The sequence below is a fragment of the Saccostrea cucullata genome, unplaced genomic scaffold, assembly GCF_032062105.1.
Source record: "Saccostrea cucullata isolate Sc308-1 unplaced genomic scaffold, CSIRO_AGI_Scuc_v1 ctg877, whole genome shotgun sequence".
In the NCBI taxonomy this organism is placed as follows: Eukaryota; Metazoa; Mollusca; class Bivalvia; order Ostreida; family Ostreidae; genus Saccostrea; species Saccostrea cuccullata.
In genome coordinates this window covers 162,501-175,095 of record NW_026933070.1, presented here as the reverse complement: position 1 = coordinate 175,095, position 12,595 = coordinate 162,501, and the positions used below count along the sequence as shown (strand labels likewise).

The 12,595-nt window shown below is 32.4% G+C and overlaps 2 protein-coding genes across 4 annotated transcripts in view; one reads left to right on the top strand and one right to left on the bottom strand.

The window, feature by feature from the left end:
- Positions 1–2,026: 2,026 nt before the first annotated feature.
- LOC134237150 (tRNA wybutosine-synthesizing protein 5-like) lies at positions 2,027–8,386 on the bottom strand. Its single transcript, XM_062719244.1, has 10 exons — positions 7,936–8,386; positions 7,541–7,607; positions 6,964–7,093; positions 5,734–5,746; positions 5,523–5,615; positions 3,987–4,163; positions 3,554–3,626; positions 3,059–3,115; positions 2,716–2,787; positions 2,027–2,607 (listed from the first exon to the last, which is right to left on the bottom strand). The coding sequence occupies exons 1-10, from the start codon at positions 8,367–8,369 to the stop codon at positions 2,506–2,508; spliced, it is 1,218 nt and encodes a 405-aa protein (XP_062575228.1). The 5' UTR covers positions 8,370–8,386; the 3' UTR covers positions 2,027–2,505.
- Positions 8,387–8,564: 178 nt separating this feature from the next.
- LOC134237158 (heterogeneous nuclear ribonucleoprotein R-like) overlaps positions 8,565–12,595 on the top strand; it is a 6,486-nt gene continuing 2,455 nt past the window's right edge. For all 3 annotated transcript variants that reach the window (XM_062719251.1, XM_062719250.1, XM_062719252.1), the window contains exons 1-8: positions 8,565–8,680; positions 9,144–9,351; positions 9,457–9,680; positions 9,840–9,950; positions 11,025–11,198; positions 11,472–11,607; positions 12,138–12,346; positions 12,544–12,595. The exon at positions 12,544–12,595 is cut by the window's right edge and continues 122 nt beyond it. In XM_062719251.1, coding sequence (XP_062575235.1) covers positions 9,216–9,351; positions 9,457–9,680; positions 9,840–9,950; positions 11,025–11,198; positions 11,472–11,607; positions 12,138–12,346; positions 12,544–12,595 — 1,042 coding nt within the window. In that variant the 5' untranslated portion in view covers positions 8,565–8,680; positions 9,144–9,215. The remainder of the gene's footprint in view (positions 8,681–9,143; positions 9,352–9,456; positions 9,681–9,839; positions 9,951–11,024; positions 11,199–11,471; positions 11,608–12,137; positions 12,347–12,543) is intronic.

The following is a 12,595-nucleotide window of genomic DNA, read 5'->3' as shown; positions in this document are numbered from 1 at the left end:
TAATCATCCAATCAAGATGAAAATAGTGCACACCTTCATACAGTGATTAATACGTGTATAAATTTTCAGACAAATCCTTCCAATAGTTTCTGAGTAATGGTCCGGACAAAATCTCGTCTACAGACAGACAGACAGACGGACATGGTGATTCCAATATACCCCCCTAAACTTCGTTTGCGGGGGATATAAAAATATGGATGACAAAAGCATATTTTAAAAAGTTTTTAAAATGTTACAATTTTTTTTCTTGCTTTAAAACATTCAAATTAAAATTATCAATCAGAAAAGGTTTAACATTCAAATATTGCTTTATTATCAAAGAAAGTTGGTAGACAAATTAATGGGTACGTGGACATTTCAAGTGTACTTATATAAACAGATAAGTCCACAAACAAAATGTAAAAATAGCAAAAATAAGCAATTGGTCAATAAATATTTTCTAAACAAAGGTGGGGGATCTATGAACAGAAACAAATTTGACATATTTTATAACACATAAAAAGCAGTAAAATTATCTGGATTTCATAACAAGGGGCCTATGGACCACAACACTCACCTGAACAAATGTATCCATAACTTTAAGAAGATCGAAGAAATTTAAATTTTACTATTTTAGGGAACTTTTTTTGTAAAAATTTGTCCTATTGTGCCAGTGATTCTTGAGATTTTTAAATGACCTGACCCTATTCATATTATTTCCCCATTATCTCCCCTTGACATTTTTTGGGGCTCTTTATAAGGGTTTTGAAATTCAGCAGAATTGCCACGTAAAATGCAAGTAAAAATAATGACAAGCTCAAAAAAATAATTGATTGTTAAAAGGACATTGATAAACATGTATCACAAGGAAAAGTGTGGCTACAGTTAATGAACTCTGGAGTTGGCTTCACCCAGAAAACTTAAAGTTCAATTATCAAAAATAAAGAAATTGTTGTTGAGATGAAAAGTTAACAGATAGCAATGGACAAATATTGAAAAAAATATCCTTGGGCTGGGGTGAACTTAAAATAATGTTACTTAAAAACAATAATAAATAATTTATACATATACAATGCATATTAAGTAATCAAATAAAGGTGGTATCACATTGCTGGAATGCATGAATCACATAAATGTTGATACAGATCAATATCCCTACAAAACTTTGTACAACAACATTTTGTAACATTTTGACACATCTAACATACAATTTAATTTAAGAGATTGGATTAAAAACCTAGAAAATGGCATAAAAATGAAACTAACTTTATGTGTTAAAAATTGGCACCATTGAATCAGTTTTCTTAGTAATACATGGATTTACAAGTAGAGTCAAACTTCGTTATCTCAGACCTGATGGGACTGAGAAAAATCTTCGAGATATCCAAGGATTTGAGATATCGAAGGTTAAATACTTAAAGAATAGTAGTTGGGACTTCAAAAGCACTTCAAAATATCCATGGTATTCAAGATATCCGAGTTAGAGATACCGAAGTTCAACTGTATATAGTCCACCAGATAAACTGATGTTTATATTTAGCAGAAATTAACAGATTATATATATACATACAAATATTGTATACATGTATTACAAGCTAGATAATGCACATGCATCAGAAGAATTCTACAGTTAACCTTTGGTATCTCAAACTTGATGGGGCTGAGAAATTTGGAGATATTCAAGGATTTCAGATCTCAAGGTTAAGAAACATGATAAAGAAAAAGTGGTTGGTTGGGACTTCTAAATATATACCAGGTAACTTCAACATATTCACAGTACTCAAGGTATCAATGTTTGAGATAACAAGGTTTAAGTGTATTTGGTCTTCAAGCAAATAAGTTTTTGAGCAATCCTCAGATTTATATAAGATGGAATAATGTGAAAGAACTAAGTTCCTGAGATATAGTTACTAAGTACATACCTGGTTAAAAAAAGGTCAATCATTTTGTAATGAAACAAATTAACATTTTGTTGACTTATTAAAATATTTAACCTATAAATGAAAAATGATTTCATTTTGAATGCTGAATACAAACCATTCTTTGGGAATTTTAGTGAGGGTATGACTTTTGGTATATTTAAGTTATTTAAATTTAAGTAGTTTGCTAAAATTTTCATTGCTATATTTACATTTTTACCTCTTCATAAAAGTAAAGATGAAAGGAAATAAAATTTGAATACTGTAAACCAACTATTTTTTTAAAGTCGCCAGTTTTCAATCAGGCCGTGACGTTTAATTTTTGCTACTAAGGAAACATTCTCCACCAATATAAAGCAAATTAAATGGTTTGCTGCAATTAATATTTGTGAGTTATAGTGGATCGCTAAACTCACGAATATTTCTTGTACACAAATAATAGTTGGTTAAAAAGTTAATAGTTTGTTAAAAAACACCCAATACATGGTATCAAAATATGTTTGGTAACAAAATTAAACAATAAATTCTTATGAACAAATGAATTTCATTGCAGTTAGACTAGGTTTCAGATCTAATGAGATAATTAATGGTCCCCCTTGATTGGCCTCTATAACTCGTCCTTGAACCTGAACACTCCATTATCCAGACTCTCCGCGTCTTTAATCAGGCGACTCAGTTCATCCATTATCTGCTGCACTCTCAGCCAATTCTGTCAAAATACAGGAAGTCATGTGACAGGAAGTCAGACTGGGATGTTACAACTATAATGTATTTGTTGCAAAATATTACTTATCACACAACAGAGACAGATTTGTACCTGCTCCTCCACCTTGTCTACTTCTTCCTCGTTGGTGGATCCATCTTTATTTATATCTATCTCCTGGAACATCTACAATCATAATGGGTCTGTGATTGAACATTACACAAACAAACAGACAGACAGACTAAGTGACCCCTATATATTGTACAATAAAACTCAATTTGACTATATTTTACTTTATACATACATGCATTATGCATTTGAATTTGTTTTAAGTACAACAACAGAGGAATGACATGTCTGCACGGTCAGATAGAAATGAAATGAAAAGATTTGGTTTGACATACTTTCTAGATGTGAATTTGTAATCAAAGGTCAAAAGTCACATTATTATCCTTACCTTCCTCATCAAGGAATCATAAGGAATGTTGTTGTTTCCCAAAAATTCAATATCATCCTACAATATAAACATTAATAATGTCATTGTATTATATACATTCACTTCAATGTTCGCAAATAGAGAGAGGAACTTTTCTACATGTTGTACCCAAGAATCCCTGTCTAAAATACCAGGATTATTTTTTTCATCATATTTACTGTTAATAAAAATAATGTTTCATTTTACTGATTGATATGAAATACATCATGATGATACTGTACTGTGGAATCATTTTATTTCATGAGGGTATTATGTTCATGGGAAACAAAATTTTAATTGTTCATGTGGTAAATAATTCAGTAGATTTCTAGATTATACATTAGATTTAATGAATTAATGTTTTCAAAATAAAACCTTCCTGGCGATGTTAATTCCTGAGTAATGGTGACCCACAAAATCCTAGAACATTGGTCCCCCAGGAACAATAATGATTCTACAGTATTCATTGGTTCTTACCCCAATTAAACCTTTTAGAAATGAATTATAATCACATGTTTTTAGTCTTGAAAGAAGAGAGTAAATATGGTCTCTGAAATAAAAAAAGAAAACCATTAAAGTTTACATGCATTGTGTTCAAATGATAAAATTTTAAAGGAAAAAGATAATTATTTTAATAATGATACGTCCCCTTTGTACGTTTCATTGATGGATCAGCCACTGATCTCTCTGATATGCCTAGTGTCTCTTGATTAACAGCAATGGGTTTTCCAAATAAAGGTAAGTGATTCCTGGGTTTCTCTCTAGATTTAATGAATTAATGTTTTAAAAACAAAAAAGTCTCTGTGGAAGTTAATTTGTGAAAAATGGTGACCAATGAAATCCCCCCCCCTCTCTCTCTCTCTCTCTCTTGCCCTCTCTCTCAGTTCAAATACTTAAATTCATTGCTTACTTGATGGCATCAACACTCTCCATGACTTGATCAAATCCCCGGAATTCCGCGGTTTTCAAGGTCAGCTGAAGGTCACACTCTGCGTTACAGGATTCCAGTGATACATCTTTTGGAATGAAATGATTCCACCAGATATTGACTGCCAGGTTACTGTCAAAGGACCGCACCTGGTGAATCCTGAAAATTATCGAACAAAATGTATTAATTCCTCACTTCTAGACATTTCCTGTAATAATATTATCACAACAAATTGATGGAATACAAAGAGAATACCGTAAATCTGGAAAATTTTACGGTGATTTTATTTTGCGAATTCGGGTCAAAATGCTGTTGATTAATTTTTACGTTTGAAAATTTTGCGAATGACCACTGCTTTATTTATATTTTCTTACTGGTGATTTATTTTCAAGAAAAATATTTTTGCGAATGCAATGAACTCGCAAATTTGCTAAAAATTTATCTACAGCAAAAATTTCCAGATTTACGGTATAGCAAATCCTATATATTATAGGCCTTTCAACTAATTTTTCAAGTTGCACATATGGTAAAAAACATTGTATAGATAAATTTATAGGTACATGAAATTATCAAAAAAAAATAACAACTTATGCAAACTTTTAATTACATCATTAAAAAGCTTAATAATTTATAATTGACTTTTCCGATGTTGTGTTTAAGGACAGGTAACTCAGGTGTGAATGATGACCAACTTAGTGCCGATTTATGAGTTATCGTTTATAAGAATGACATATAGGCTGCTTCAGAATGCGTATTGTTATATACACAAAAGGGTTCCTTACATTGTTTTGTACACAAAAAGTTTTGATGCCTTCACTCTACCTGAAATAACAAAATGAATGGGGAACAGACTATATTCAATAGTTTTAACTCTCTTTGACGATTATTATAAAGAAGAAAATTTAATGTCATGTTTTTTTGTTCGCGCTTTTTTGCTTCCTGTGTAAATATATATATTTTTACAAGTAAATGCAACAATTGATCATCTTATTTGTGTTACTAAGCACGAAGGGGAACGACCGAGTATAAAAATTTAAATAGGTTAGAACTGAGAAGGAGGGTAGATTTCACTTTTTATTTTAATTAAAAATTTTAATTATATGCAGTAATCCAGTGTCCGCAACTATACAGTAAATAAGTTTAAAATTGGTGCTAAATTTTAAAACCACTGGATTCCATGAGACCAAAGAAACACTTGTCCTGCCTTGCGTGTCAAAGTTCAAACAAGTTTCAGCAGTTTATCTATGAAGATACATATATTACCAGGTATGTAAAAATCAACTTGTATTTTATATTATAAGCATGTTGTTTTTTTTTCATTATCCAAAGTGATATGATGCTTCTTTGCATGCTACCAAAGATGTAAAAATAAAAACAACATTTTCTTGTTAAATGTCAATATGTGGTCTGTTTTACATACATGTATGTTATTCATGACCATTGTCCTCCTTAAAGTTAAATTGTTTTGATGAAGATACATGTATCAATAAATCTTAGAAATCAAAGTCTTGACATTACCATTTATATGGAATAAAAAGACAATCCCCTGCTGTTAAGTTAATGGTGTAGAATTCCACATCAGCCAAGCCAGGGTACTTTGTGTAGTCAACACTGAAAAGATTATAAGGAGTCTTAACTCTGTAAATTTTACTTTACATACACTGTCTTAAATCATCATTTTCCTTTGTCCCTTTCCTATGCCTCTTTTTCCCTTGTTTCTACAACTCACCTGTAACATTTTACTATTTAACCATTAACAGAGGTTAAATAAATTTATAATTGTCCTAACTCTTTACTATTCTGATATCAGTAAATGAATAGGAAATATGCAATTGTCTGTGAGGTAGAATGTTAAATCATCATTACCTTCCTTGGCAAAATTGGAAATATACCCTTTCCTGTTACAATCAAAACATTCAGTGATAGACCTTTTTCTCCCTTCTTGAAATTGCAGATCGAAACTCACCTCAGCTACGCTACAATCCACACATCGGATGAAATTGTCGAAATTCATTTTCAATCCACCTCAACTACGCTAGTTACTGACTTACCCAGAAGACAAATAATTTCAAATTTGGTACAGTTTGGGGACAAATATTTCATTTCTGCTTGGTAAATATACGTTTGGTTTAGAGGGGGCTTAACAATTTTAAGTTAAGTTGTCACATTTTTCAGTGAGAATAAGTATTAATGCACTCTAATAATCCTAGAAATATTAAACATTACATGTAAGTCATGAACAGAGGTTTATAAATATCTCCTGAAAAATAATCTTTGTCTTCTATCATCTTTCGTCCCTAAAATTATAAGCTAAAACTCGTATTAATGTGAACTTAATCAATATGTATTCGGGAGTTGAAATTAGTTGATTTTTGGATCATGTATATATTCACATCTTAGCTTTGAAAACAGTTCAGGTGGATTGAAAATGAATTTCGATCTGCAATTTCAATCCGATGTTTTCCAAACGTCCGCGTCGAATTGTAGCGTAGCTGAGGTGGATTGAAAATGAATTTCGATCTGCAATTTCAATCCGATGTTTTCCAAACGTCCGCGTCGAGCTTACGCTGTCTATCACTGAATGTTTTGATTGTAACAGACAATGTATATTTCCAATTTTGCCAGTATATATATAAGGAGGTGAAATGTATTGGGACCTCTGCTAGCTGGTAACAGCTTATGGTGAAATGGGGAGGTAATATGTACAGGGACCACTGCTAGATAAAAACAACCATTGAATTGTGAAATGAGAATTAATGTCAAATGTATAGAGACCTTTGCTAGCTAGTAATTAAGAACCAGTGGGGAGGTAGGATGTATAGAGATCTATGACCGTTGGAATAGTATTTTATTGTTTCAGTTTTGATACTGGCTATGGTTTTTCCTTTTTTAAGACCAATAAGAAATGTTGATTTACACCTGTAAGTTATAGGACAGACTTTTATTCAGTAAAACAGACCTACCTTGTCTCCATATTTATCTGGGTCTACCATCACAAACTGCTTGTCTCCTCGATACAGACAATTGATGTTTTCTACAGAATCTGTGTGAACAACAGATTTAGTACCCCCACTACTGAACCACATTATCTATGAACAATAAAAAAAAACAAGGCATGTACATGTAGTTAGATATACAATAACAAACCTCTCTGTACATTGCACAGAAAAAAAATTTGAGAATGCAAAACAAGTAAATGTCTTCACTTTGAAATATCAGTTTGTTATTTAAACCTTTAATTCTTTTTATTGCATTTTCATCTTTGCTAGTACAATGTTATCATTTCCTTCTAAAGTTGGATATGAATTACTTGTTAGAAAATGAATACACAAAAACTTGTACATATTTTTATCTGGAAATTATCTATATAAAACGACATGTTTCTTTCAAATATATGAGCTTCTTTGTTTACTTTTTATCTATTTATACCTTTTTTATTATAATTTATATTTTTTTCTTTTGAAATACCTGTGATACATTTTTGATTGAATTCCATAATATTTGTTGTGCACATTGTGGATTTATTTGAAACTTACATTTTCCACTAGTTTCCCTTCCATTATAAATGGACACTGCATACAACAAGGGACAATGATATCCTGACTGGGTAAAGAAAAAAAAAACAGCAATAAAACATGTCATGACAGTTATTACATTGAGAATATTGTACTAATATCCATAGCATATGTTATATCCGCCTGGATAGCCCCACATGAGTACAAGGGCCAGAGGCTGGCTAAATGTTACATAATGTACATGCATATTTATGATCTGATTCAGAAGAAATAATCTACAACTATCAGAGAATGTCTAATTTAATGCAACACCTTAAAAATAAGATTTAAAATTTGGAATTTTCACATTGAAATTAAAATTTTTTTTAATAATTTTGATCTTAATTATTAATACCAAATGAAAGATGATAACATACCTAATGAATTTTGGTACAGGGTTCACCATGTATATCCCTGAATTATTGTAACTGCCCACAAATTCTGTAAACGGCATATCATGCACATCCTGCTTACGATTTTCCTTCTTTTCAGTTTCCACCGATACAACATGAGTCCTTGGTTCATCAACTTGAAGAAAATAATCATCTGTCCACAATTTGAAAGCTGGGGAAATTTTGGCTGCATTTCTCATAACAAGGGGTCTCTTTGGAAAAACATAATCCCTGAAAAATACATCAGGTGGCGGGAATTTCTCAACTTCATCGCATTTAAGAGTAGAATTTGCATATCCAAATGGTTTTAGATGTCCATTTTCTTTAGTTAAATCTCTTGCATATGATACTGAAGTAAAAACAATAATGAATGTTTCTAGTTTCATTTTCGGTGACAGGGCACGTTGCAAGATGATCATGATCACATAAACGCTTGGTAAACAAAAATAAAATCTCCAACCCCCACAAAAAAGTTTTCAAATTATTGATACTTCTATAAGTTCTTTTTTGTTCATATCATTTTTTAATCATGATTTTGAAGTACCAAAAAATATAATTATTTTGGTATGTCATTAAATTTAAGACAGATGCATTTGGTTTTAGAGTAGCGTCCCTGCTGTTCCATGTGACCACCCCACACTTCCTTTCTGCCATTTTTCTCATTGGATGAACCGCGTGCAGCGTTTTTGAGGACTTTTTGGCCGTACATTTGTTTTCTTTTTACGTTTTGGTAAGTGTTATTATGTTTTTCAAAACCTCAAAGTTCCTTTTCTACAAATGCATTTTACTTTTCATCAATTTGTAATCGCAATACGACATCTTACCCCTTTCGGAAAAAGCACGTTGTCCTGAACTTGGCCTCATTATAAATCAACCCACGCTAATAAGAGAATATCGATTTCTTTGTTCAACCTGTGTTTTCCTTTGTTTGTAAACAATGCAAGTCTTTTGAATATTTTATGCCATTGTTTTTTATAACTAGCAATTAAATCTGCCTTGTACCATGCTCGCTAGAATGTTTGCATTTTTTAAATCTGAGTAATGTATTTGATATGCATGTTAAGATATGACTTCCGGAACAGTGGCGCTAAATATGAAATATCTGTTTCGATTCTAAATATAGTCTTCATAGAACTGACTAGTATAAACAATACGTGGTTACTGAATGTATGATCATATGCTTTTCTTTGCAGGCTTTTTGTAGAATGGAATAAAGGTTTTTCTTGTTTGTATAAGAGCAGAAGAAATAAAATTCAAATTCAACCATGGAAACAAATGGTGTTACTGTAAAAACTGAACCAGAGGTCAAAACGGAAGAACCAACAGAGGAATTTCAAAAATTAACTGAATATGGAATTAACATCAAAGTTGCCAACGAAATTGTCAAAATTTATGAAACGGGTAAGTGAAATTTAATTTTGCAACTTGCAAATTATTTGGTGGGTATTAGTGCAACAGTGATTGTGTTCATTATTAAACATAATACCATGCCAATATATTTTTCAGGAAAGTTGTCACCAGAAGATCTAGATGAAAGGGCAATGGATGCACTGAAGGAGTACAACCCGGATGATGCTATCGCTGTGCTGAAGCAGTTTTGTGAGAGCAGTCTGGAACACGTAGGAAATAAAAGTGCTTTTCTGTGCGGGATGATGAAAACTTACCGCCAGAACAAGAAGCAGGGTGCCCAAGCCTCCCCAGCAAGGGGCCCTGATCCTGCCAAGCTCTCAGTAAGTTATTCCAAGGAGGATGGCATTTAAATGTTTAATTTACATTCCATTTTTTTTTTTTTTACACATTTTACAATTCATTATATGATACTAGAGTTTTGTTTTCATATTGTCTTATAAAATATAAATTATATCTAAATTATGAACAATAAATTGTAGGAAATTTTAGAGAGAACTGGGTATTCGCTGGACGTAACTACAGGACAGAGGAAGTATGGTGGGCCACCTCCAGGCGAGGATGATCAAAACTCACCTCCTCCTGGTTGTGAGGTACTGCTACTAATTTTAATATGTTAATTTTAGCTGATATTGATGTAATACAAGAACATACATGTTAACCTATTGTGATGAAAAAGAGGGAGATTCAGACCTCAAAAGCGGTAGCATTGCGCGCGTGTTGTTTAACGCTTGGATTATCAATATCTTTCATGTAATATACATGTATATTATAAGCCTTAAATGAAATCAGGTACCTACACTAATTAATCTTAAATATCAACAGCAAAGAAGAAGACAGAAACACCTTAAGTTTGACATAAATTGTACAAATTCAAATATTTTTCATGCTCATCATTTTGCTTGGATTGGCTACTTTACATAGCCTTGTGAAGAGTGATCTTTGCTGATTTAGCCTAGAAGCAATAATTCAAAATATTCATTCAGTTTTTAAACAAAACAAATGATAAAATGGTTTCATCTAGATCTAAAACAAGTTCCTATAATCAGATTTCCCGCGATGATCGAAAACGAAAGTAGAGATGTGCAACATGGCTTGGTCAATCGAGTGATTTCTATTGACTTTATTGATAAAGTAGTGAGCTTCTGTGCTTATAAAGACGATGTCAAATGTTTTCATCTAATTCTTAAAAGCTGTGTCTCCTTTTTCATGGCAGGGATGTTGATTAATTTATCGTAACCAATGTAATCACTGGTAGTCTTGTGTTGTTGTCGTTGTCAAATCCGTGCTTGAAATCTAAGTACAAAAAAGCGTTTGTATGATTCCGAGTCAAATCACGCGATATCTAGCGAGATTTTATGAGAGTGGCTTCAAAAATGGATACACAAGGGAACCAAAAATACTTTAGACAAAGCTTTTGTAGAAAAGCGGTAGATTTCTGCATTAAATCGGTAGGCGGGAGATGGAATGAAAAAGAAAATCGGGAGAGTTAACATGTATGCAAGGAAATTGATTAAGATTTGTTTGGAAACAGGGATAGTAAAGAAACAGTACAAAAATTAAATAATTGTTGTTTTATTTAAAGGATATTTAATGTTAAAAGTGGTATTTAAATTTTAGTGTATGTGTACAGGTATGGGAATGATCAGGAAAATGACATTTTGTAGGTGTTCTGTGGGAAAATCCCAAAAGATGTGTTTGAAGATGAGTTGATTCCCTTGTTTGAGAAGTGTGGAAAAATCTGGGATCTCCGCTTGATGATGGACCCACTGACTCAATTCAACAGAGGATACTGCTTCATCACATTCTGTACCAAAGAGGGTGCTGAAGAAGCCACCAAGGTAAGGGAGACAACTCCTTCCTCCCAGGGGAGAGAACTCGTCCATAGCCTCTGATCCAAAGCATTCAGAACTATTTGTTTCTTAAAAAGAAATTTTGAAGGGAAAAAAATTATAAGTTTCTTGATTTGATTTCTGGAGTTAAGGTCAAAATTCTTCAAAATTATTTATTGATTAAACTACCAAAAAAAAAAAATGAAAATGGTCAGACCTTTGTAAAAGACGGATCAAAAACTTGCTTGCCCAGTGAATGCATTGTACCTGATTTTGTTACAGCTTGACAACTATGCAATCAAACCTGGAAAGAACATTAAAGTCAACATCTCTGTAGCTAACCAAAGGTTGTTTGTTGGAAACATCCCTAAGAGCAAAACAAAAGATGAGATAATGGAAGAATTTTCTAAAAAGACAGGTATCTCCAAAGTCAATTTCAAAATGTTTGAAATTTTTGTTTTTGGAATCAAGGTAAGGGACCTTGAAATTTTTCAAATTACACACCAGGAAATTACTGGTGTCAAAAATTTACATTTGATAAAGAAAAAAGTTTGGATCTGTAGTCAGTTGAGTTTTGAAAACAAACTTGGGTTTTAACCCTAGTCCTGAAAAAAAAAAATATCTGAAGATCTGGCACGACTGGGTGGATCTTGCTCCCTTCTGATGAGACCAAGGACTTAGTACCTGAACCTCCCGTCACCATGTTGATTGATTTCTTATGTTCTTCATTTGACTCTTCTTCTTTCTTGATATCTGTTCTGTTCATGACAAAGCACGTAAAACATTTGATTCTTTTAATATTTTTATAAGTTCAACAGTCTTGAAGTTAAAGTATGTCTTAAATTAATGACAGAATTGAAATAAATTTTTCTAAACTGTTTTGTCATGAACAGTATACCACTGTTATTCTAATACTTTGGTAATTCTGGGGTCTCTTTCATTTGACAGAGGGATTGGTTGATGTAATCATCTATAGATCTGCAGAAAAGGAAAACCAAAAGAACCGTGGTTTTGCTTTCTTGGAATATGATTCTCACAAATCTGCTTCCACTGCCAAGAGGAAGCTGTCGACTGGTCGACTAAAGGTGTGGAACTGTGATGTCATAGTAGACTGGGCCGACCCCGTGGACAATCCTGACGAGGCCACCATGTCCAAGGTTTGTTAGAGGTTATTCTGTTAACAACAAAGCTTTAATTTGGACTATAATAAAAAAAATATAAAGTTTATAAAATGTAAAGAACATACTAAATACCATATTGAAACATGTCATCATTTAGTTCGACATCTGCCTCAAACCTCTCAGTCTTTTAAATAATTTGTGATGTTTTATCATAAGAAATATGTTGAATTTAGGTGAAAGTGCTCTATGTAAGGAATCTAACCTCAGAAGTAACTGAAGATATGC